This window comes from Procambarus clarkii, chromosome 10 (assembly GCF_040958095.1).
Source record: "Procambarus clarkii isolate CNS0578487 chromosome 10, FALCON_Pclarkii_2.0, whole genome shotgun sequence".
Taxonomy (NCBI): Eukaryota; Metazoa; Arthropoda; class Malacostraca; order Decapoda; family Cambaridae; genus Procambarus; species Procambarus clarkii.
In genome coordinates this window covers 18,135,767-18,159,445 of record NC_091159.1, presented here as the reverse complement: position 1 = coordinate 18,159,445, position 23,679 = coordinate 18,135,767, and the positions used below count along the sequence as shown (strand labels likewise).

The 23,679-nt window shown below is 47.5% G+C and overlaps 1 protein-coding gene across 1 annotated transcript; it reads right to left on the bottom strand.

The window, feature by feature from the left end:
* Positions 1-716: 716 nt before the first annotated feature.
* Positions 717-3,669, bottom strand: LOC123749732 (clumping factor A-like). The gene is made up of 3 exons (XM_069322185.1): positions 3,127-3,669; positions 1,372-1,671; positions 717-1,277 (listed from the first exon to the last, which is right to left on the bottom strand). Exons 1-3 carry the CDS (start codon positions 3,667-3,669, stop codon positions 717-719), a joined length of 1,404 nt encoding a protein of 467 aa, XP_069178286.1.
* Between the last annotated feature and the right edge of the window lie 20,010 nt (positions 3,670-23,679).

The window sequence follows — 23,679 nt, the reverse complement described above, 5'->3', positions numbered from 1 at the left end:
TGCCCTTTCGTTCTATGTTATGATCTGACTGCGTTTTGTGCGTTGTTTCCGTTTTTATATTTTCATTTTTTCCGTAGCGCAAGAGAATGAAAATTTCATTATTTTTAATGAAGATAAGTTTCATTTCAACTTATCTTCATTAAACACCATATTATTTTCTGTTGCCCATAGATTGGAGGTTCTGATTGGAGGTTTGCCGTGTCCTCTATATTGTCTATAGAGTCTATTATAAAAATCCTAGTGTTTTCTGCATTTAATGATATAGTACTGTTGATTGTATCCTTGTGTATGTCCGATATGAGGATGAGAAAAAGTACTGGAACAAACACAGTACCCTGGGGGACTGTACTGGAGCAAGCACAGTACCCTGGGGGACTGAGCTCTTCACGGTTAATAGACCGGATTTGAGTTTGATGACTATTACACATTGGGTTCTGTTAGTCAGGAAATTGTAGATCCATCTGCCTATTTTTTCGGTAATTCCGTTTGAACGCATTTTATGTGCAAGAACACCATAGTCATATTTGTCAAAGGCTTTTGTGAAATCTGTGTAAATTACGTCAGTGTTTTGTTTGTCTCCCATGGCATCTAATGCCATATCATAGTGGTCCAGCAACTGTGACAGGCAACAGCGCCTTGTTCTGAAACCATGTTGTCCGGGGTTATGAAGATGCTGTGATTCCAAGTGTATTGTGATTTTACTTCTTAGCACTCTCTCAAAGATTTTTATGATATGTTTTGAAAGTAAGATCATTCTCCACAGTAAGATCACTCTCCCCAGTAATATCACTCTCCCCAGTAAGATCACTCTCCACAGTAAGATCACTCTCCACAGTAAGATCACTCTCCACAGTAAGATCACTCTCCACAGTAAGATCACTCTCCACAGTCAGATCACTCTCCACAGTCAGATCACTCTCCACAGTCAGATCACTCTCCACAGTCAGATCACTCTCCACAGTCAGATCACTCTCCACAGTAAGATCACTTTCCACAGTCAGATCACTCTCCACAGTCAGATCACTCTCCACAGTCAGATCACTCTCCACAGTCAGATCACTCTCCACAGTAAGATCACTTTCCACAGTCAGATCACTCTCCACAGTCAGATCACTCTCCACAGTCAGATCACTCTCCCCAGTAAGATCACTCTCCACAGTAAGATCACTCTCCACAGTCAGATCACTCTCCACAGTCAGATCACTCTCCACAGTCAGATCACTCTCCACAGTCAGATCACTCTCCCCAGTAAGATCACTCTCCACAGTAAGATCACTCTCCACAGTCAGATCACTCCAGAGTAAGATCACTCTCCACAGTCAGATCACTCTCCACAGTCAGATCACTCTCCCCAGTAAGATCACTCTCCACAGTCAGATCACTCTCCACAGTCAGATCACTCTCCACAGTCAGATCACTCTCCCCAGTAAGATCACTCTCCACAGTCAGATCACTCTCCACAGTCAGATCACTCTCCACAGTCAGATCACTCTCCCCAGTAAGATCACTCTCCACAGTCAGATCACTCTCCACAGTCAGATCACTCTCCACAGTCAGATCACTCTCCACAGTAAGATCACTCTCCACAGTAAGATCACTCTCCACAGTAAGATCACTCTCCACAGTAAGATCACTCTCCACAGTAAGATCACTCTCCACAGTAAGATCACTCTCCACAGTCAGATCACTCCAGAGTAAGATCACTCTCCACAGTCAGATCACTCTCCACAGTCAGATCACTCCAGAGTAAGATCACTCTCCACAGTAAGATCACTCTCCACAGTAAGATCACTCTCCACAGTCAGATCACTCTCCACAGTCAGATCACTCCAGAGTAAGATCACTCTCCACAGTCAGATCACTCTCCACAGTCAGGTCACTCCAGAGTAAGATCACTCTCCACAGTAAGATCACTCTCCACAGTAAGATCACTCTCCACAGTCAGATCACTCTCCACAGTCAGATCACTCTCCACAGTAAGATCACTCTCCACAGTCAGATCACTCTCCACAGTCAGATCACTCTCCACAGTCAGATCACTCTCCACAGTCAGATCACTCTCCACAGTCAGATCACTCTCCACAGTCAGATCACTCCAGAGTAAGATCACTCTCCACAGTAAGATCACTCTCCACAGTAAGATCACTCTCCCCAGTAAGATCACTCTCCCCAGTAAGATCACTCTCCACAGTAAGATCACTCCACAGTAAGATCACTCTCCACAGTCAGATCACTGCAGAGTAAGATCACTCTCCACAGTCAGATCACTCTCCACAGTCAGATCACTCTGCACAGTCAGATCACTCTGCACAGTCAGATCACTCTCCACAGTCAGATCACTCTCCACAGTAAGATCACACCACAGTAAGATCACTCTCCACAGTCAGATCACACCACAGTAAGATCACTCCACAGTAAGATCACTCCACAATAAGATCACTCCACAGTAAGATCTCTCCACAGCAAGATCACTCCACAGTAAGATCACTCCACAGTAAGATCACTCCACAGTAAGATCTCTCCACAGTAAGATCACTCCACAGTAAGATCACTCCACAGTAAGATCACTACGCAGTAAGATCACTCCACAGTAAGATCACTCCGCAGTAAGATCACTCCACAGTAAGATCACTCCACAGTAAGATCAGTCCGCAGTAAGATCACTCCACAGTAAGATCACTCCGCAGTAAGATCACTCCACAGTAAGATCACTCCACAGTAAGATCACTCCACAGTAAGATCACTCCGCAGTAAGATCACTCCACAGCAAGATCACTCCACAGTCAGATCACTCCACAGTCAGATCACTCCACAGTAAGATCACTCCACAGTAAGATCATTCCACAGCAAGATCACTCCACAGTAAGATCACTCCACAGTATGATCACTCCTGTGAAGTTTTATCCCTTCGACTCCCTCACATATTATCGCTACAAGGAGGAGGAGGAGAAGTTATAGAATTAAATTAAGATAAACTCGTCTACTGTGAAAAACAGACAGACTTAGCTGGTAGTGAAAATGTTTTGTGTCTCTCCTGGAGTTAGTCGAGGAGAGTAACTCAAAGTTTCTGGAGTAGCTCTCTGCTCCTTGAGTGACCCTTGAGAAATACTATGAGGATGACCTGACCTGGTCATCACTGGTCGGGTCATCCCTGGTCGGGTCATCATTGGTCAGGTCATCACTGGTCGGGTCATCATTGGTCGGGTCATCACTGGTCAGGTCATCACTGGTCAGGTTATCACTGGTCAGGTTATCACTGGTCAGGTCATCACTGGTCAGGTTATCACTGGTCAGGTCATCACTGGTCAGGTCATCACTGATCAGGTTATCACTGGTCAGGTCATCACTGGTCAGGTCATCACTGGTCGGGTCATCACTGGTCGGGTCATCACTGGTCGGGTCATCACTGGTCAGGTCATCACTGGTCGGGTCATCACTGGTCGGGTCATCACTGGTCGGGTCATCACTGGTCAGGTCATCACTGGTCGGGTCATCACTGGTCGGGTCATCACTGGTCGGGTCATCATTGGTCAGGTCATCACTGGTCAGGTCATCACTGGTCGGGTCATCACTGGTCAGGTCATCACTGGTCGGGTCATCACTGGTCAGGTTATCACTGGTCGGGTCATCACTGGTCGGGTCATCACTGGTCAGGTCATCACTGGTCATCAATGCAACATGCTCTGTTGCACTTTCTCTTAGGCCAGACTATTGTTCAAGTTTTAACAATATTAAATTGTACAATTGTTATTATTGAGGTAAATTCATTTATAGCAATGTATATTTGCAATTAAACAATTGTAAATGTATTATTGGTATTAATTAACCTAGCTATTTGTATTATTATTAGAGTGTGATGCATCAGACTTGTAAGGCTGTGGCTAATGGACCTGTGTTAAGACTTTGTTAGCCGTCTTGCCCGGCTGGAGCACTCTCTAATGTAGTTAACTGTTAAAGAGTGATGGCCAGGTCTTGTTGGGTGGTTAGGGCGGCCGTCTGGGGCCGTTAGCTCCTGGGCCCGCCTCACTCTCCTCAACTACTTCAGTTTTTTATACTGACATATATACCTAGATATTTTTATTTTATTAACAAGTCATGTTTATGTTTCTGATGATCTAAACCGCTTCTACTGCTTGAGGGTGCTGTGGTGTTGTCTTGGTGGTGTTGTCTTGGTGGTGTTGTTGTCTTGGTGGTGTTGTCTTGGTGGTGTTGTCTTGGTGGTGCTGTTGTCTTGGTGGTGTTGTCTTGGTGGTGCTGTTGTCTTGGTGGTGTTGTCTTGGTGGTGTTGTCTTGGTGGTGCTGTTGTCTTGGTGGTGTTTTCTTGGTGGTGCTGTTGTCTTGGTGGTGCTGTTGTCTTGGTGGTGTTGTCTTGGTGGTGCTGTTGTCTTGGTGGTGTTGGTGTTGTCTTGGTGGTGTTGTCTTGGTGGTGTTGTCTTGGTGGTGTTGTCTTGGTGGTGCTGTTGTCTTGGTGGTGGTGTTGTCTTGGTGGTGGTGGTGTTGTCTTGGTGGTGGTGGTGTTGTCTTGGTGGTGTTGTCTTGGTGGTGCTGTTGTCTTGGTGGTGGTGTTGTCTTGGTGGTGGTGGTGTTGTCTTGGTGGTGGTGGTGTTGTCTTGGTGGTGTTGTCTTGGTGGTGCTGTTGTCTTGGTGGTGTTGTCTTGGTGGTGGTGGTGTTGTCTTGGTGATGCTGTCTTAGTGGTGGTGGTGTTGTCTTGGTGGTGTTGTCTTGGTGGAGGTGGTGTTGTCTTGATGGTGGTGTTGTCTTGGTGGTGGTGTTGTCTTGGTGGTGGTGTTGTCTTGGTGGTGGTGTTGTTGTCTTGGTGGTGGTGGTGTTGTCTTGGTGGTGGTGTTGTTGTCTTGGTGATGCTGTCTTGGTGGTGGTGGTGTTGTCTTGGTGGTGTTGTCTTGATGGTGGTGGTGTTGTCTTGGTGGTGCTGTATTGGTGGTGTTGGTGTTGTCTTGGTGGTGGTGTTGTCTTGGTGGTGGTGTTATCTTGGTGGTGGTGTTGTCTTGGTGGTGGTGTTGTCTTGGTGGTGTTGTCTTGGTGGTGTTGTCTTGGTGGTGTTGTCTTGGTGGTGTTGTCTTGGTGGTGGTGTTGTTGTCTTGGTGATGCTGTCTTGGTGGTGGTGGTGTTGTCTTGGTGGTGGTGTTGTTGTCTTGATGATGCTGTCTTGGTGGTGGTGGTGTTGTCTTGGTGGTGTTGTCTTGGTGGTGTTGTCTTGGTGGTGGTGGTGTTGTCTTGGTGGTGCTGTCTTGGTGGTGTTGTCTTGGTGGTGGTGGTGTTGTCTTGGTGGTGGTGGTGTTGTCTTGGTGGTGGTGTTGTTGTCTTGGTGGTGGTGGTGTTGTCTTGGTGGTGGTGTTGTTGTCTTGGTGGTGGTGTTGTCTTGGTGGTGGTGGTGGTGGTGGTACTGTGTTTGTGGTGGTGGTGGTGTTGTCTTGGTGGTGGTGGTGCTGTGTTTGTGGTGGTGTTGGTACTCACCTATTTGTGCTTGTGGGGCTTGAGCTCTGGGTCTTTGGTCCCGCCTCTCAACCGTCAATCAACTGGTGTACAGGTTCCTGAGCCTATCGGGCTCTATCATATCTACACTTGAAACTGTGTATGGAGTAAGCCTTCACCACATCACTTCCTAATGCATTACATTTGTCAACCACTCTGACACTAACAAAATTCTTTTTAATATCTCTTTGGCTCATTTGGGCACTCAGTTTCCACCTGTGTCCCCTAGTGCGTGTGCCCCTTGTGTTAAATAGACTGTCTTTATCTACCCTGTCGATTCCTCTGAAATTATTGAACGTAGTGATCATGTCCCTCCCCAACTCTTCTGTCTTCCAGCGACGTGAGGTTTAATTCCCGTAGTCTCTCCTCGTAGCTCATTCCTCTCAGCTCGGGTACTAGTCTGGTGGCAAACCTTTGAACCTTTTCTAGTTTAGTCTTATCCTTGACTAGATATGGACTCCATGCTGGAGCCGCATACTCCAGGATTGGTCTGACATATGTGGTATATAATGTTCTGAAAGATTCCTTACACAAATGTCTAAATGCCGTTCTTATGTTAGCTAACAACGCATATGCTGCTGATGTTATACTCTTGATATGGGCTTCAGGGGACAGGACAGCTCTCTCTTTCTGACTCTTGAAGATTTTCATCTCCCAAATGATACCTTATAACTGGCCTCCTGCTCCCTACACCTATCTCCATTACAATACATTTGCTTGGGTTAACCTCTAACATTCGAAGGAATTCGACCATTCCTTCAGCTTGTCTAGGTCTTCTTGAAGCCTCAAGCAGTCCTCCTCTGTCTTAATCGTTCTCATAATTTTGGCGTCGTCAGCAAACATTGAGAGGAATGAGTCTATACACTCCGGGAGATCGTTTACATATATCAGAAACAGGATAGGACCGAGTACAGAGTCCTGTGGCACTACACTGGTGACTTCACGCCAATCTGAGGTCTCACCCCTCATCGTAACTCTCTGCTTCCTATTGCTTAGGTATTCCCTTATCCACTGGAGCACTTTACCAGTTACTCCTGCATGTCTCTCCAGCTTATGTACCAGCCTCTTATGGGGGACTGTATCAAAGGCTTTCTGACAGTCCAAACAAATGCAGTCCACCCAGCCTTCTCTTTCTTGCTTAATCTTTGTCACCTTGTCGTAGAATTCTTTAAGCCTGTCAGGCAAGATTTACCCTCCCTGAACCCATGTTGGCGCTTTGTCACGAAGTTCCTTCTCTCCAGATGTGATACTAGTTTTTTCACACAATCTTCTCCATTACCTTGCATTGTATACAAGTTAAGGACACTGGCCTGAAGTTCAGTGCCTCTTGTCTGTCACCCTTTTTGTATATTTTGACCACATTAGCCATCTTCCATATTTCTGGTAGGTCTCCCGTCTCCAGTGACACTATGGAGAGTGGCAAGCAAAGTGCTTCTGCACACTCTTTCAGTACCCATGGCGAGATTCCGTCTGGACCAACAGCCTTTCTCACATCCAGATCCAGCAGGTGTCTCTTAACCATATCTCTCGTAATTTCGAACCCTTCCAAGGCCGCCTGGTTTACTGCCAGGCGGCCTGCTGCCACTCCTAGCGCAGTGACTTCACCTTGTTCTTGGTGGTGTTGTCTTGGTGGTGCTGTCTTGGTGGTGTTGGTGCTGTCTTGGTGGTGTTGGTGCTGTCTTGGTGGCGCTGTCTTGGTGGTGTTGTCTTGGTGGTGTTGGTGCTGTCTTGGTGGCGCTGTCTTGGTGGTAGTGGTGTTGTCTTGGTGGTGCTGTCTTGGTGGTGGTGGTGTTGTCTTGGTGGTGCTGTCTTGGTGGTGGTGGTGTTGTCTTGGTGGTGCTGTCTTGGTGGCGCTGTCTTGGTGGTGGTGGTGTTGTCTTGGTGGTGCTGTCTTGGTGGTGTTGTCTTGGTGGTGCTGTCTTGGTGGTGCTGTCTTGGTGGTGTTGTCTTGGTGGTGCTGTCTTGGTGGTGGTGGTGTTGTCTTGGTGGTGCTGTTTTGGTGGTGCTGTCTTGGTGGTGTTGGTGCTGTCTTGGTGGTGTTGTCTTGGTGGTGCTGTCTTGGTGGTGTTGTCTTGGTGGTGCTGTCTTGGTGGTGGTGGTGTTGTCTTGGTGGTGCTGTTTTGGTGGTGCTGTCTTGGTGGTGTTGGTGCTGTCTTGGTGGTGTTGTCTTGGTGGTGTTGTCTTGGTGGTGCTGTCTTGGTGGTGTTGTCTTGGTGGTGCTGTCTTGGTGGTGGTGGTGTTGTCTTGGTGGTGCTGTTTTGGTGGTGCTGTCTTGGTGGTGTTGGTGCTATCTTGGTGGTGTTGTCTTGGTGGTGTTGTCTTGGTGGTGCTGTCTTGGTGGTGTTGTCTTGGTGGTGTTGTCTTGGTGGTGCTGTCTTGGTGGTGTTGGTGCTGTCTTGGTGGTGTTGTCTTGGTGGTGCTGTCTTGGTGGTGCTGTCTTGGTGGTGGTGGTGTTGTCTTGGTGGTGTTGGTGCTGTCTTGGTGGTGTTGGTGCTGTCTTGGTGGTGTTGTCTTGGTGGTGTTGGTGCTGTCTTGGTGGTGCTGTCTTGGTGGTGTTGTCTTGGTGGTGTTGTCTTGGTGGTGCTGGTGCTGTCTTGGTGGTGTTGTCTTGGTGGTGTTGTCTTGGTGGTGGTGGTGCTGTCTTGGTGGTGTTGTCTTGGTGGTGTTGGTGCTGTCTTGGTGGTGCTGTCTTGGTGGTGTTGGTGCTGTCTTGGTGGTGCTGTCTTGGTGGTGTTGTCTTGGTGGTGCTGTCTTGGTGGTGGTGGTGTTGTCTTGGTGGTGTTGGTGCTGTCTTGGTGGTGCTGTCTTGGTGGTGTTGTCTTGGTGGTGCTGTCTTGGTGGTGCTGTCTTGGTGGTGCTGTCTTGGTGGTGTTGTCTTGGTGGTGCTGTCTTGGTGGTGCTGTCTTGGTGGTGTTGTCTTGGTGGTGCTGTCTTGGTGGTGGTGGTGCTGTCTTGGTGGTGTTGGTGCTGTCTTGGTGGTGCTGTCTTGGTGGTGTTGTCTTGGTGGTGCTGTCTTGGTGGTGTTGTCTTGGTGGTGTTGGTGCTGTCTTGGTGGTGCTGTCTTGGTGGTGCTGTCTTGGTGGTGTTGTCTTGGTGGTGCTGTCTTGGTGGTGTTGTCTTGGTGGTGCTGTCTTGGTGGTGTTGTCTTGGTGGTGCTGTCTTGGTGGTGTTGTCTTGGTGGTGCTGTCTTGGTGGTGTTGTCTTGGTGGTGCTGTCTTGGTGGTGCTGTCTTGGTGGTGCTGTCTTGGTGGTGTTGTCTTGGTGGTGCTGTCTTGGTGGTGTTGTCTTGGTGGTGTTGTCTTGGTGGTGCTGTCTTGGTGGTGGTGGTGCTGTCTTGGTGGTGGTGGTGCTGTCTTGGTGGTGTTGTCTTGGTGGTGCTGTCTTGGTGGTGGTGGTGTTGTCTTGGTGGTGCTGTCTTGGTGGTGCTGTCTTGGTGGTGTTGTCTTGGTGGTGCTGTCTTGGTGGTGGTGGTGCTGTCTTGGTGGTGTTGTCTTGGTGGTGCTGTCTTGGTGGTGCTGTCTTGGTGGTGTTGTCTTGGTGGTGCTGTCTTGGTGGTGGTGGTGTTGTCTTGGTGGTGCTGTCTTGGTGGTGCTGTCTTGGTGGTGTTGTCTTGGTGGTGCTGTCTTGGTGGTGCTGTCTTGGTGGTGTTGTCTTGGTGGTGCTGTCTTGGTGGTGGTGGTGCTGTCTAGGTGGTGTTGTCTTGGTGGTGCTGTCTTGGTGGTGCTGTCTTGGTGGTGTTGTCTTGGTGGTGCTGTCTTGGTGGTGGTGGTGTTGTCTTGGTGGTGCTGTCTTGGTGGTGCTGTCTTGGTGGTGGTGGTGCTGTCTTGGTGGTGTTGTCTTGGTGGTGCTGTCTTGGTGGTGCTGTCTTGGTGGTGTTGTCTTGGTGGTGCTGCCTTGGTGGTGTTGTCTTTGTGGTGCTGTCTTGGTGGTGGTGGTGCTGTCTTGGTGATGTTGTCTTGGTGGTGCTGTCTTGGTGGTGCTGTCTTGGTGGTGTTGTCTTGGTGGTGCTGTCTTGGTGGTGGTGGTGCTGTCTTGGTGGTGTTGTCTTGGTGGTGCTGTCTTGGTGGTGCTGTCTTGGTGGTGGTGGTGCTGTCTTGGTGGTGTTGTCTTGGTGGTGCTGTCTTGGTGGTGGTGGTGTTGTCTTGGTGGTGCTGTCTTGGTGGTGCTGTCTTGGTGGTGTTGTCTTGGTGGTGCTGTCTTGGTGGTGCTGTCTTGGTGGTGCTGTCTTGGTGGTGCTGTCTTGGTGGTGCTGTCTTGGTAGTGCTGTCTTGGTGGTGGTGGTGCTGTCTTGGTGGTGCTGTCTTGGTGGTGCTGTCTTGGTGGTGCTGTCTTGGTAGTGCTGTCTTGGTGGTGGTGGTGCTGTCTTGGTGGTGCTGTCTTGGTGGTGGTGGTGCTGTCTTGGTGGTGTTGTCTTGGTGGTGCTGTCTTGGTAGTGTTGGTGCTGTCTTGGTGGTGTTGTCTTGGTGGTGCTGTCTTGGTGGTGTTGGTGTTGTCTTGGTGGTGCTGTCTTGGTGGTGCTGTCTTGGTGGTGCTGTCTTGGTGGTGGTGGTGCTGTCTTGGTGGTGGTGGTGCTGTCTTGGTGGTGCTGTCTTGGTGGTGCTGTCTTGGTGGTGTTGGTGCTGTCTTGGTGGTGTTGTCTTGGTGGTGCTGTCTTGGTGGTGGTGGTGCTGTCTTCGTGGTGTTGTTTTGGTGGTGCTGTCTTGGTGGTGTTGTCTTGGTGGTGCTGTCTTGGTGGTGCTGTCTTGGTGGTGCTGTCGTGGTGGTGTTGGTGCTGTCTTGGTGGTGTTGTCTTGGTGGTGCTGTCTTGGTGGTGTTGTCTTGGTGGTGCTGTCTTGGTGGTGTTGGTGCTGTCTTGGTGGTGTTGTCTTGGTGGTGCTGTCTTGGTGGTGTTGTCTTGGTGGTGCTGTCTTGGTGGTGCTGTCTTGGTGGTGGTGCTGTCTTGGTGGTGCTGTCTCGGTGGTGCTGTCTTGGTGGTGGTGGTGCTGTCTTGGTGGTGCTGTCTTGGTGGTGCTGTCTTGGTGGTGCTGTCTTGGTGGTGGTGGTGCTGTCTTGGTGGTGCTGTCTTGGTGGTGCTGTCTTGGTGGTGTTGGTGCTGTCTTGGTGGTGTTGTCTTGGTGGTGTTGTCTTGATGGTGCTGTCTTGGTGGTGCTGTCTTGGTGGTGCTGTCTTGGTGGTCTTGGTGGTGCTGTCTTGGTGGTGTTGTCTTGGTGGTGTTGTCTTGGTGGTGCTGTCTTGGTGGTGGTGGTGCTGTCTTGGTGGTGGTGGTGCTGTCTTGGTGGTGGTGGTGCTGTCTTGGTGGTGTTGTCTTGGTGGTGCTGTCTTGGTGGTGTTGTCTTGGTGGTGCTGTCTTGGTGGTGTTGTCTTGGTGGTGCTGTCTTGGTGGTGCTGTCTTGGTGGTGCTGTCTTGGTGGTGGTGGTGCTGTCATGGTGGTGCTGTCTTAGTGGTGCTGTCTTGGTGGTGTTGTCTTGGTGGTGCTGTCTTGGTGGTGCTGTCTTGGTGGTGCTGTCTTGGTGGTGCTGTCTTGGTGGTGCTGTCTTGGTGGTGCTGTCTTGGTGGTGTTGTCTTGGTGGTGCTGTCTTGGTGGTGGTGGTGTTGTCTTGGTGGTGCTGTCTTGATGGTGTTGTCTTGGTGGTGTTGTCTTGGTGGTGCTGTCTTGGTGGTGCTGTCTTGGTGGTGCTGTCTTGGTGGTGCTGTCTTGGTGGTGCTGTCTTGGTGGTGCTGTCTTGGTGGTGCTGTCTTGGTGGTGCTGTCTTGGTGGTGTTGTCTTGGTGGTGCTGTCTTGGTGGTGCTGTCTTGGTGGTGCTGTCTTGGTGGTGTTGTCTTGGTGGTGCTGTCTTGGTGGTGGTGGTGCTGTCTTGGTGGTGCTGTCTTGGTGGTGCTGTCTTGGTGGTGCTGTCTTGGTGGTGTTGTCTTGGTGGTGCTGTCTTGGTGGTGGTGGTGCTGTCTTGCTGGTGCTGTCTTGGTGGTGCTGTCTTGGTGGTGCTGTCTTGGTGGTGCTGTCTTGGTGGTGCTGTCTTGGTGGTGCTGTCTTGGTGGTGCTGTCTTGGTGGTGGTGGTGTTGTCTTGGTGGTGCTGTTTTGGTGGTGCTGTCTTGGTGGTATTGGTGCTGTCTTGGTGGTGTTGTCTTGGTGGTGTTGTCTTGGTGGTGCTGTCTTGGTGGTGTTGTCTTGGTGGTGTTGTCTTGGTGGTGCTGTCTTGGTGGTGCTGTCTTGGTGGTGCTGTCTTGGTGGTGGTGGTGTTGTCTTGGTGGTGTTGTCTTGGTGGTGGTGGTGTTGTCTTGGTGGTGGTGGTGTTGTCTTGGTGGTGGTGGTGTTGTCTTGGTGGTGCTGTCTTGGTGGTGTTGTCTTGGTGGTGCTGTCTTGGTGGTGTTGTCTTGGTGGTGCTGTCTTGGTGGTGCTGTCTTGCTGGTGCTGTCTTGGTGGTGTTGGTGTTGTCTTGGTGGTGGTGGTGTTGTCTTGGTGGTGCTGTCTTGGTGGTGCTGTCTTGGTGGTGTTGTCTTGGTGGTGCTGTCTTGGTGGTGGTGGTGTTGTCTTGGTGGTGGTGGTGTTGTCTTGGTGGTGCTGTCTTGGTGGTGTTGCTTTGGTGGTGTTGTCTTGGTGGTGCTGTCTTGGTGGTGCTGTCTTGGTGGTGCTGTCTTGGTGGTGTTGTCTTGGTGGTGCTGTCTTGGTGGTGCTGTCTTGGTGGTGCTGTCTTGGTGGTGTTGTCTTGGTGGTGCTGTCTTGGTGGTGTTGTCTTGGTGGTGCTGTCTTGGTGGTGCTGTCTTGGTGGTGTTGTCTTGGTGGTGTTGTCTTGGTGGTGCTGTCTTGGTGGTGCTGTCTTGGTGGTGTTGTCTTGGTGGTGCTGTCTTGGTGGTGCTGTCTTGGTGGTGCTGTCTTGGTGGTGGTGGTGCTGTCTTGGTGGTGCTGTCTTGGTGGTGCTGTCTTGGTGGTGCTGTCTTGGTGGTGCTGTCTTGGTGGTGCTGTCTTGGTGGTGCTGTCTTGGTGGTGCTGTCTTGGTGGTGTTGTCTTGGTGGTGCTGTCTTGGTGGTGGTGGTGTTGTCTTGGTGGTGTTGTCTTGGTGGTGTTGTCTTGGTGGTGCTGTCTTGGTGGTGCTGTCTTGGTGGTGCTGTCTTGGTGGTGTTGTCTTGGTGGTGCTGTCTTGGTGGTGCTGTCTTGGTGGTGTTGTCTTGGTGGTGCTGTCTTGGTGGTGCTGTCTTGGTGGTGCTGTCTTGGTGGTGCTGTCTTGCTGGTGCTGTCTTGGTGGTGTTGTCTTGGTGGTGCTGTCTTGGTGGTGGTGGTGCTGTCTTGGTGGTGTTGTCTTGGTGGTGCTGTCTTGGTGGTGGTGGTGTTGTCTTGGTGGTGGTGGTGTTGTCTTGGTGGTGTTGTCTTGGTGGTGTTGTCTTGGTGGTGCTGTCTTGGTGGTGCTGTCTTGGTGGTGCTGTCTTGGTGGTGTTGTCTTGGTGGTGCTGTCTTGGTGGTGTTGTCTTGGTGGTGCTGTCTTGGTGGTGCTGTCTTGGTGGTGTTGTCTTGGTGGTGTTGGTGCTGTCTTGGTGGAGTTGGTGCTGTCTTGGTGGTGTTGTCTTGGTGGTGCTGTCTTGGTGGTGTTGTCTTGGTGGTGGTGGTGTTGTATTGGTGGTGGTGGTGTTGTATTTGTGGTGGTGGTGTTGTCTTGGTGGTGGTGGTGTTGTCTTGGTGGTGGTGGTGCTGTCTTGGTGGTGGTGGTGTTGTCTTGGTGGTGCTGTCTTGGTGGTGTTGTCTTGGTGGTGCTGTTGTCTTGGTGGTGGTGGTGTTGTCTTGGTGGTGGTGGTGTTGTATTGATGGTGGTGGTGTTGTCTTGGTGGTGGTGGTGTTGTATTGATGGTGGTGACCTTAATGCGGATATGCTATAGTGCCTTAATAACTAGTACATGAAATATGCCATGTTAACATTAGTGGATATTTTTCGACATCCACAGTAAGTTCACTCCACCGTAAGATCACTCTGGAGTAAGATCACTCTACACAGTAAGATCACTCCGCAGTAAGATCACTGCACAGTAAGATCACTGCACAGTAAGATCACTCCACATTAAGATCACCCCACCGTAAGATCTCTTTGGTGTAAGATCACTCCCCACAGTAAGATCTCCCCGCAGTAAGATCACTCCACCGTAAGATCACTCCACAGTAAGATCACCCACAACAAAGAATGTGATATTGCCAGCCTGGGAGTGTAAGATTACCCCAGGAAGGAGTCCGTCTACCATCACTCACACTCAAGTTTCACTCAAGTTTCACTCAAGCTTATCAACAAATCATTTAGGCAAAAAAGAGAGGCTGCCGGCAGTAACATGACTCAGCGCGGACGACATATCGTGCCAAACGAAGCAGTGATCGGTAGTTCAGTTGTTAGTATGTAAATGATTAAATCTGTCGGAGCCGTGTTGGCGATTCGAACGTATGCGCTGAGTATTCAAAAGCACAAACGCCTCAGGCAATGGGATCAAGTTAGTGTGATTTGTGTCTTTTTGTTAAAAAAAAAGGTTTATTAGCACCATAAGGAAATGTATATTTTAATTTTTTTTATAAGTATGCATGGGACTTGTTCCGTCAGGAAGTCTGATTGGCGGAACGGGCTTTTAGGCTTATTCCTGGAGGAGATACTATTCTTAGTCTGTCTGCTATCCCTTGGGCAGTGGGTTCACGATACCGACTCAACTGCTCACCAGGCGGTGGGTTGGCACTGCAAGGGGTGCAGTGTATGGCACTGTAGCCATCTACCTTTTTTCCAGCCAACAATTCAGGCAAATAGTGAGCATAGGGAGAGCATAAATGTTATTATTTTAACAAAATATATTCAACATTGTTGTAATGTTTATGTAGCATTCCTAGTTAAATAATTATTATAACCCGAGAGAAAATATGTTAAGAGCTTCTCCATGCTCGCGGCCACCTGTGGCTGTGTGGCACTGTGTTAGTTTACTGGTGCTGTGTGGCACTGTGTTAGTTTACTGGTGCTGTGTGGCACTGTGTTAGTTTACTGGTGCTGTGTGGCACTGTGTTAGTTTACTGGTGCTGTGTGGCACTGTGTTAGTTTACTGGTGCAGTGTGGCACTGTGTTAGTTAACTGGTGCTGTGTGGCACTATGTTAGTTTACTGGTGCTGTGTGGCACTGTGTTAGTTAACTGGTGCTGTGTGGCACTGTGTTAGTTTACTGGTGCTGTGTGGCACTGTGTTAGTTTACTGGTGCAGTGTGGCACTGTGTTAGTTTACTGGTGCTGTGTGGCACTGTGTTAGTTTACTGGTGCTGTGTGGCACTGTGTTAGTTTACTGGTGCTGTGTGGCACTGTGTTAGTTTACTGGTGCTGTGTGGCACTGTGGTAGTTTACTGGTGCTGTGTGGCACTGTGTTAGTTAACTGGTGCTGTGTGGCACTGTGTTAGTTTACTGGTGCTGTGTGGCACTGTGTTAGTTTACTGGTGCTGTGTGGCACTGTGGTAGTTTACTGGTGCTGTGTGGCACTGTGTTAGTTTACTGGTGCTGTGTACCTGTGGCTGTGTGACACTGTGTTAGTTTACTGGTGCTGTGTGGCACTGTGTTAGTTAACTGGTGCATGTGTGGCACTGTGTTAGTTAACTGGTGCTGTGTGGCACTGTGTTAGTTAACTGGTGCAGTGTGGCACTGTGTTAGTTTACTGGTGCTGTGTGGCACTGTGTTAGTTAACTGGTGCAGTGTGGCACTGTGTTAGTTAACTGGTGCTGTGTGGCACTGTGTTAGTTAACTGGTGCAGTGTGGCACTGTGTTAGTTAACTGGTGCAGTGTGGCACTGTGTTAGTTAACTGGTGCTGTGTGGCACTGTGTTAGTTAACTGGTGCTGTGTGGCACTGTGTTAGTTAACTGGTGCTGTGTGGCACTGTGTTAGTTAACTGGTGCTGTGTGGCACTGTGTTAGTTAACTGGTGCTGTGTGGCACTGTGTTAGTTAACTGGTGCTGTGTGGCACTGTGTTAGTTAACTGGTGCAGTGTGGCACTGTGTTAGTTAACTGGTGCAGTGTGGCACTGTGTTAGTTTACTGGTGCTGTGTGGCACTGTGTTAGTTAACTGGTGCTGTGTGGCACTGTGTTAGTTAACTGGTGCTGTGTGGCACTGTGTTAGTTAACTGGTGCTGTGTGGCACTGTGTTAGTTTACTGGTGCTGTGTGGCACTGTGTTAGTTAACTGGTGCTGTGTGGCACTGTGTTAGTTAACTGGTGCTGTGTGGCACTGTGTTAGTTAACTGGTGCTGTGTGGCACTGTGTTAGTTTACTGGTGCTGTGTGGCACTGTGTTAGTTTACTGGTGCTGTGTGGCACTGTGTTAGTTTACTGGTGCTGTGTGGCACTGTGTTAGTTTACTGGTGCTGTGTGGCACTGTGTTAGTTTACTGGTGCTGTGTGGCACTGTGTTAGTTAACTGGTGCTGTGTGGCACTGTGTTAGTTTACTGGTGCTGTGTGGCACTGTGTTAGTTTACTGGTGCTGTGTGGCACTGTGTTAGTTTACTGGTGCTGTGTGGCACTGTGTTAGTTAACTGGTGCTGTGTGGCACTGTGTTAGTTAACTGGTGCTGTGTGGCACTGTGTTAGTTTACTGGTGCTGTGTGGCACTGTGTTAGTTTACTGGTGCTGTGTGGCACTGTGTTAGTTTACTGGTGCTGTGTGGCACTGTGTTAGTTAACTGGTGCAGTGTGGCACTGTGTTAGTTTACTGGTGCTGTGTGGCACTGTGTTAGTTAACTGGTGCTGTGTGGCACTGTGTTAGTTAACTGGTGCTGTGTGGCACTGTGTTAGTTAACTGGTGCTGTGTGGCACTGTGTTAGTTTACTGGTGCTGTGTGGCACTGTGTTAGTTTACTGGTGCAGTGTGGCACTGTGTTAGTTAACTGGTGCTGTGTGGCACTGTGTTAGTTTACTGGTGCTGTGTGGCACTGTGTTAGTTTACTGGTGCTGTGTGGCACTGTGTTAGTTTACTGGTGCTGTGTGGCACTGTGTTAGTTTACTGGTGCTGTGTGGCACTGTGTTAGTTTACTGGTGCTGTGTGGCACTGTGTTAGTTTACTGGTGCTGTGTGGCACTGTGTTAGTTAACTGGTGCTGTGTGGCACTGTGGTAGTTTACTGGTGCTGTGTGGCACTGTGGTAGTTTACTGGTGCAGTGTGGCACTGTGTTAGTTTACTGGTGCTGTGTGGCACTTCTGTTAGTTTACTGGTGCTGTGTGGCACTGTGTTAGTTTACTGGTGCTGTGTGGCACTGTGTTAGTTAACTGGTGCTGTGTGGCACTGTGTTAGTTTACTGGTGCAGTGTGGCACTGTGTTAGTTTACTGGTGCTGTGTGGCACTTCTGTTAGTTTACTGGTGCTGTGTGGCACTGTGGTAGTTTACTGGTGCTGTGTGGCACTGTGTTAGTTTACTGGTGCTGTGTGGCACTGTGTTAGTTTACTGGTGCTGTGTGGCACTTCTGTTAGTTTACTGGTGCTGTGTGGCACTGTGGTAGTTTACTGGTGCAGTATACCTGTGGCTGTGTACTATTTCCTGGTTATTGTTTCACCTGTAATTGACCTTCAGCTGTGAAACGCTTTTAATACGAATATTAAGGTGTTGGAGAAGGTATAGTGAAGAGTGGGCCCCTGGACCCAGGATGGTGCCTCACCATCTTCCCCCGAGGGTAGTGAATGTGTATGGTGACCACGGGGGACCCCAGGGTGACCTGTGAGACTCCTCACTTGTCATGGTTCACTATTTTCAGCTCGATTTTTCTTGTCACTGAGTTTGATTTGCATTAATGATGGTATTTTGCAACACTGTATTGGACTGGACCTTTTAGAGTGTCTCTGTGGGTCCAGTTTAGGTCTCGTTCTGTACCATCTCTCTATGCTTTCATTAGTAGTTTCTGATGATGTATTAAAGTCTTTCAAAACACAAGGTATTTATGATTGAAGTCTTTACTAATGACTTGTGTCTTAAATATGACTGAATAGACTCTTTGTGAATTCTTTTCAAACAAGATTGTTCATTTGAGAAGCCATTTTGCAAATGTTGTATTAATCTATGTTCTTGAAGATGAGTATAAATGAGAGTTGCGATTATGCTGCCATTACTTTATATATATATATATATATATATATATATATATATATATATATATATATATATATATATATATATATATATATATATATATATATATATATATATATATATATATATATATATATATACCATTAAGCTAACTTAATTAATCTTAATGAACTTAATGACCCTAATTAAGGTCATACATTAAAACTGGTCATCTTATAAAATGAACAAACAATTCTGCCAGAATGTTGATGATTAGCTCCACACAGTAAAGATGATTAGCTCCACACAGTATAGATGATTAGCTCCACACAGTATAGATGATTAGCTCCACACAGTATAGATGATTAGCTCCACACAGTATAGATGATTAGCTCCACACAGTATAGATGATTAGCTCCACACAGTATAGATGATTAGCTCCACACAGTATAGATGATTAGCTCCACACAGTATAGATGATTAGGGTGACTAAGTCCAACTTCATATTCTTGTACGATTCCGGCAAATGCTTTACTTGTCGTCTGGTGGGACTTGCTTTACTTTATCTTTACTGCTCGTTTACAAATGTTTTCCTTAGTAACTTTTTGTCTTTACTTAACCTGTTATCTTCACTCGTTCTTTTGCTTAACCTGTTATCTTCACTCGTTCTTTTGCTTAACCTGTTATCTTCACTCGTTCTTTTGCTTAACCTGTTATCTTCACTCGTTCTTTGCTTAACCTGTTATCTTCACTCGTTCTTTTGCTTAACCTGTTATCTTCACTCGTTCTTTGCTTAACCTGTTATCTTCACTCGTTCTTTGCTTAACCTGTTATCTTCACTCGTTCTTTTGCTTAACCTGTTATCTTCACTCGTTCTTTTGCTTAACCTGTTATCTTCACTCGTTCTTTTGCTTAACCTGTTATCTTCACTCGTTCTTTTGCTTAACCTGTTATCTTCACTCTTTTTTTGCTTAACCTGTTATCATCACTCGTTCTTTGCTTAACTTGCTATCTTCACTCGTTCTTTGCTTAACCTGTTATCATCACTCGTTCTTTGCTTAACCTGTTATCGTCACTCGTTCTTTGCTTAACCTGTTATCATCACTCGTTCTTTGCTTAACCTGTTATCGTCACTCGTTCTTTGCTTAACCTGTTATCATCACTCGTTCTTTGCGCTGTTATCATCACTCGTTCTTTGCTTAAGCTGTTATCATCACTCGTTCTTTGCTTAACCTGTTATCTTCACTCGTTCTTTACTTAACCTGTTATCATCACTCGTTCTTTGCTTAAGCTGTTATCTTCACTCGTTCTTTGCTTAACCTGTTATCTTCACTCGTTCTTTGCTTAACCTATTATCTTCACTCGTTCTTTTGCTTAACCTGTTATCTTCACTCATGCTTTGCTTAACCTATTATCTTCACTCATGCTTTGCTTAACCTGTTATCTTCACTCGTTCTTTGCTTAACCTGTTATCTTCACTCGTTCTTTTGCTTAACCTGTTATCTTCACTCGTTCTTTTGCTTAACCTGTTATCTTCACTCGTTCTTTTGCTTAACCTGTTATCTTCACTCGTTTTTTGCTTAACCTGTTATCTTCCCTCGTTCTTTGCTTAACCTGTTATCTTCACTCGTTCTTTGCTTAACCTGTTATCTTCACTCGTTCTTTGCTTAACCTGTTATCATCACTCGTTCTTTTGCTTAACCTTTTATCTTCACTCATGCTTTGCTTAACCTGTTATCTTCACTCGTTCTTTGCTTAACCTGTTATCTTCACTCGTTCTTTGCTTAACCTGTTATCTTCACTCGTTCTTTGCTTAACCTGTTATCTTCACTCGTTCTTTGCTTAACCTGTTATCTTCACTCGTTCTTTGCTTAACCTGTTATCTTCACTCGTTCTTTGCTTAACCTGTTATCTTCACTCGTTCTTTACTTAACCTGTTATCTTCACTCGTTCTTTGCTTAACCTGTTATCTTCCCTCGTTCTTTGCTTAACCTGTTATCGTCACTCGTTCTTTACTTAACCTGTTATCGTCACTCGTTCTTTACTTAACCTGTTATCGTCACTCGTTCTTTACTTAACCTGTTATCGTCACTCGTTCTTTACTTAACCTGTTATCTTCACTCATTCCATCAATTAAAGTCGACCTCAATACACTGACAGACGCTTCTCTTTTTTTTTCTTTTAGAGTCATTAATGTTGATTAATTTTGAATTCTCACTGACAGGTTTAAGTGAAAGTATTTTTATGTGTGTTCTGTAAATAATTCAACAAGTCAGTCCCATTCTCAAGGCGTTCAAAATCAACGTTTGAAAATTATATTAACCTAACACAGTTTTTCAATGTTATATTAAGCATTATTTCCATTTGATCACTATTCCGTAAGTTATTCTTTACTTACAGAATTTGATGTGATTTATAACTAAGAATTATTTATCGAAAAATAAAGAATTAAGTGTTTCTTTGGTAGCAAAACACTAAGTATAATATATTTGTGTTTTAATATGGTGTTTCAGCAGCCGATGCCTCTAAGGATTCCCAACGTCTAGAAACTGTCGTACTAAAGTGCCCTTATCCTAACCTACCAGAGGACCCAAAACAGAAAACGGGTCACTATGTCAATTTCGCGAACTGCTATCATTGTCTAGTACGACAATTGTCGCCCCTCAGGTGGAGTATACGTCAAAATGCGACGTGCTATTAAGAGGACGGGTTGCCTGGTGTGGGTAGTTATTGGTTGTTTCACAGAACTGTTCCACTTAGGCACTAACTTACATGTTTATCTAGTTCATTTGACCCAAGTTTAAGTAGTGACATATACGTGTTTTGTCTGGCTGGAAAGTTGCTTGATTCTGCGCACCACAAACGCACACACCCACACACATCCCCCATACACACACACAAAAACACCCCCCCCTCCACACACCCACACACATCCCCCATACACACACACAAACACCCCCCCCACACACACCCACACACATCCCCCATACACACACACAAACACCCCCCCCACACACCCACACACATCCCCCATACACACACACAAACACCCCCCCCCACACACCCACACACATCCCCCATACACACACACAAACAACCCCACCCCCCACACACCCACACACATCCCCCATACACACACACAAACACCCCCCCCCACACACACACACATCCCCCATACACACACACAAACACCCCACCCCCCACACACCCACACACATCCCCCATACACACACACAAACACCCCACCCCCCACACACCCACACACATCCCCCATACACACACACAAACACCCCCCCCCCCACACACCCACACACATCCCCCATACACACACACAAACACCCCCCCCACACACCCACACACATCCCCCATACACACACACACAAACACCCCCCCCACCACACACCCACACACATCCCCCATACACACACACAAACACCCCCCCCCACACACCCACACACATCCCCCATACACACACACAAACACCCCCCCCCCACACACCCACACACATCCCCCATACACACACACACAAACACCCCCCCCCACACACCCACACACATCCCCCATACACACACATCCCCCCCCCCATACACACACATCCCCCCCCCATACACACACATCCCCCCCCATACACACACAGTACAGACGGGTGAGTACATATCAAGAGTCTGGCACTCACTTAACAGTCTACACACAACATACATAACAAGAGGAGGAGGCGTTTATACCACCTGGTTACAAGGCAGTAGTTAGCAGACTATCTCCTCCCCCATCACCCTTCTCCCACACCCCCATATACCCCCACACCACCACACCCCCACACCTTCTCCCCATACCTCCATACCGTCCCCACACGCCCCCATACCTGCTCCACACCCCCATCCATTCCCACACTACCCTACGCCTCTCTCTCTCTCTCTCTCTCTCTCTCTCTCTCTCTCTCTCTCTCTCTCTCTCTCTCTCTCTCGGGGGAGAGAGAGAGAGAGAGAGAGAGAGAGAGAGAGAGAGAGACAGAGAGAGAGAGAGAGGGAGAGAGAGAGAGAGAGAGAGAGAGAGAGAGAGAGAGAGAGAGAGACAGAGAGAGAGAGAGAGGGAGAGAGAGAGAGAGAGAGAGAGAGAGAGAGAGAGAGAGAGAGACAGAGAGAGAGAGACAGAGAGAGAGAGAGAGGGAGAGAGAGAGAGAGAGAGAGAGAGAGAGAGAGAGAGAGAGAGAGAGAGAGAGAGAGAGAGAGAGAGAGAGAGAGAGAGAGAGAGAGAGAGAGACAGAGAGAGAGAGACAGAGAGAGAGAGAGAGAGAGAGAGAGAGAGAGAGAGAGAGAGAGAGAGAGAGAGAGAGAGAGAGAGAGAGAGAGAGAGAGAGAGAGAGAGAGAGAGAGAGAGAGAGAGAGGAGGGAGGAGAGCAGAGCAGACAACAAACATCTATACATTTAGAGCAGTGTATATTATGCATGATCACAGATACACACTGGCTTATTAGCGTTTAAATATTTAATGACATGATTATCATATTAATAATTACCAGCATGATTATGAGGTGAATAATTACATGGCGGCCTACAGCTGATAAGCTCAGACGGAAGGCTAATTGATATATACCATACTCAGTGTGTATGTTGGCACACATGTCCCAGCTGGGACATGTACACTGTCTTTATGTCGGTGTATGGCTGTCTGTATGTTGGTGTGTGGTTGTCTTTATGTTGGTCAATGACTGTATGTCGGTGTATGGCTGTCTGTATGTTGGTGTGTGGTTGTCTGTATGTTGGTGTATGGTTCTCTGTATGTCGGTGTATGGTTGTCTTTATGTCGGTGTATGGTTGTCTTTATGTCGGTGTATGGTTGTCTGTACGTTGGTGTATGGTTCTCTGTATGTTGGTGAATGGTTGTTTATATATGTTGGTGTATGGCTGTCTGTATGTTGGTGTTTGGTTGTCTGTATGTTGGTGTATGACTGTATGTTGGTGAATGACTGTCTGTATGTTGGTGTATGATTGACTGTATGTTGGTGTATGACTGTCTGTATGTTGGTGTATGACTGTCTGTATGTTGGTGTATGATTGTCTGTATGTTGGTGTATGACTGTCTGTATGTTGGTGTATGACTGTCTGTATGTTGGTGTATGATTGTCTGTATGTTGGTGTATGGTTGTCTGTATGTTGGTATATGATTGATACATTGGTGTATGATTGTTATATTGGTGTATGATTGATGTTATATTCGTGTATGATTGGCTTGATGTCAGTGTATGATTATTTGTTGCTGTATGATTGGCTTTATATTGGTGTATGATTTTATGAAACTAAAAGTTCAGTTATACAAGCATCATACAGGTGTATAATTAGCATCTGTTTCATATCTCAGTCACTGACCATTGGTACCAATCACTCCCCAATCAGACTCTATCAATTACAAATATGAGATGAATGAAACGATGAATGAGAACACCTTGAGGTAACATTAATCAGTGTGATACAGACACACAAGAATTATGTCTCATATAGACATACTGGAGCGTGGGACCTGGATAGGTGGGGACCGAGCCATGAAGACCATGCAAATTACTTCAGTCACCTGTTGACAAAGAAAAAATTATATAAATCATTTGAATATCCCAACATTTTTTTGTTGGTTATCAATGCCAGATATATGAACACAGACTGCATAGAAAAGGGGGTGGTGGCTGAGTGGATAGCGCTTGGGGGTCGTAGTCCTAATTGTCCGGTTTCGATTTCCGGCCAAGGCAGAAACAAATGAGCAGTTTGTTTCACTCTGATGCACCTATTTATCTGGCAGTAAATAGGTACCTGGGAGTTAGACAGCTGCTACGGGCTGCTTCCTAGGGGTGTGTTTGTATGTGCGTGTGTTATAGAGAAATATATGTAGTTGAGATAGAAGAGTATATATATAGAGTGGTTAGACAGGCGCCTCCACCACCCCACACAGTGTAGTTCCTCCTCCACCCCACACAGTGTAGTTCCTCCTCCACCCCACACAGTGTAGTTCCTCCTCCACCCCACACAGTGTAGTTCCTCCACCACCCCACACAGTGTAGTTCCTCCACCACCCCACACAGTGTAGTTCCTCCTCCACCCCACACAGTGTAGTTCCTCCTCCACCCCACACAGTGTAGTTCCTCCACCACCCCACA

Excerpts from the sequence above, each read along its gene's own strand:
- LOC123749732 (XM_069322185.1), bottom strand. The coding sequence starts at position 3,669 with ATGACCAGTGATGACCTGACCAGTGATGACCCGACCAGTGATGACCCG. Across the intron at positions 1,672-3,126 it reads ACCCGACCAGTGATGACCAG|AGTGATCTTACTGTGGAGAG; the intron begins GTCAGGTCATCC and ends CTGACTGTGGAG. Across the intron at positions 1,278-1,371 it reads CTGTGGAGAGTGATCTGACT|AGTGATCTTACTGTGGAGAG; the intron begins GTGGAGAGTGAT and ends CTGACTGTGGAG.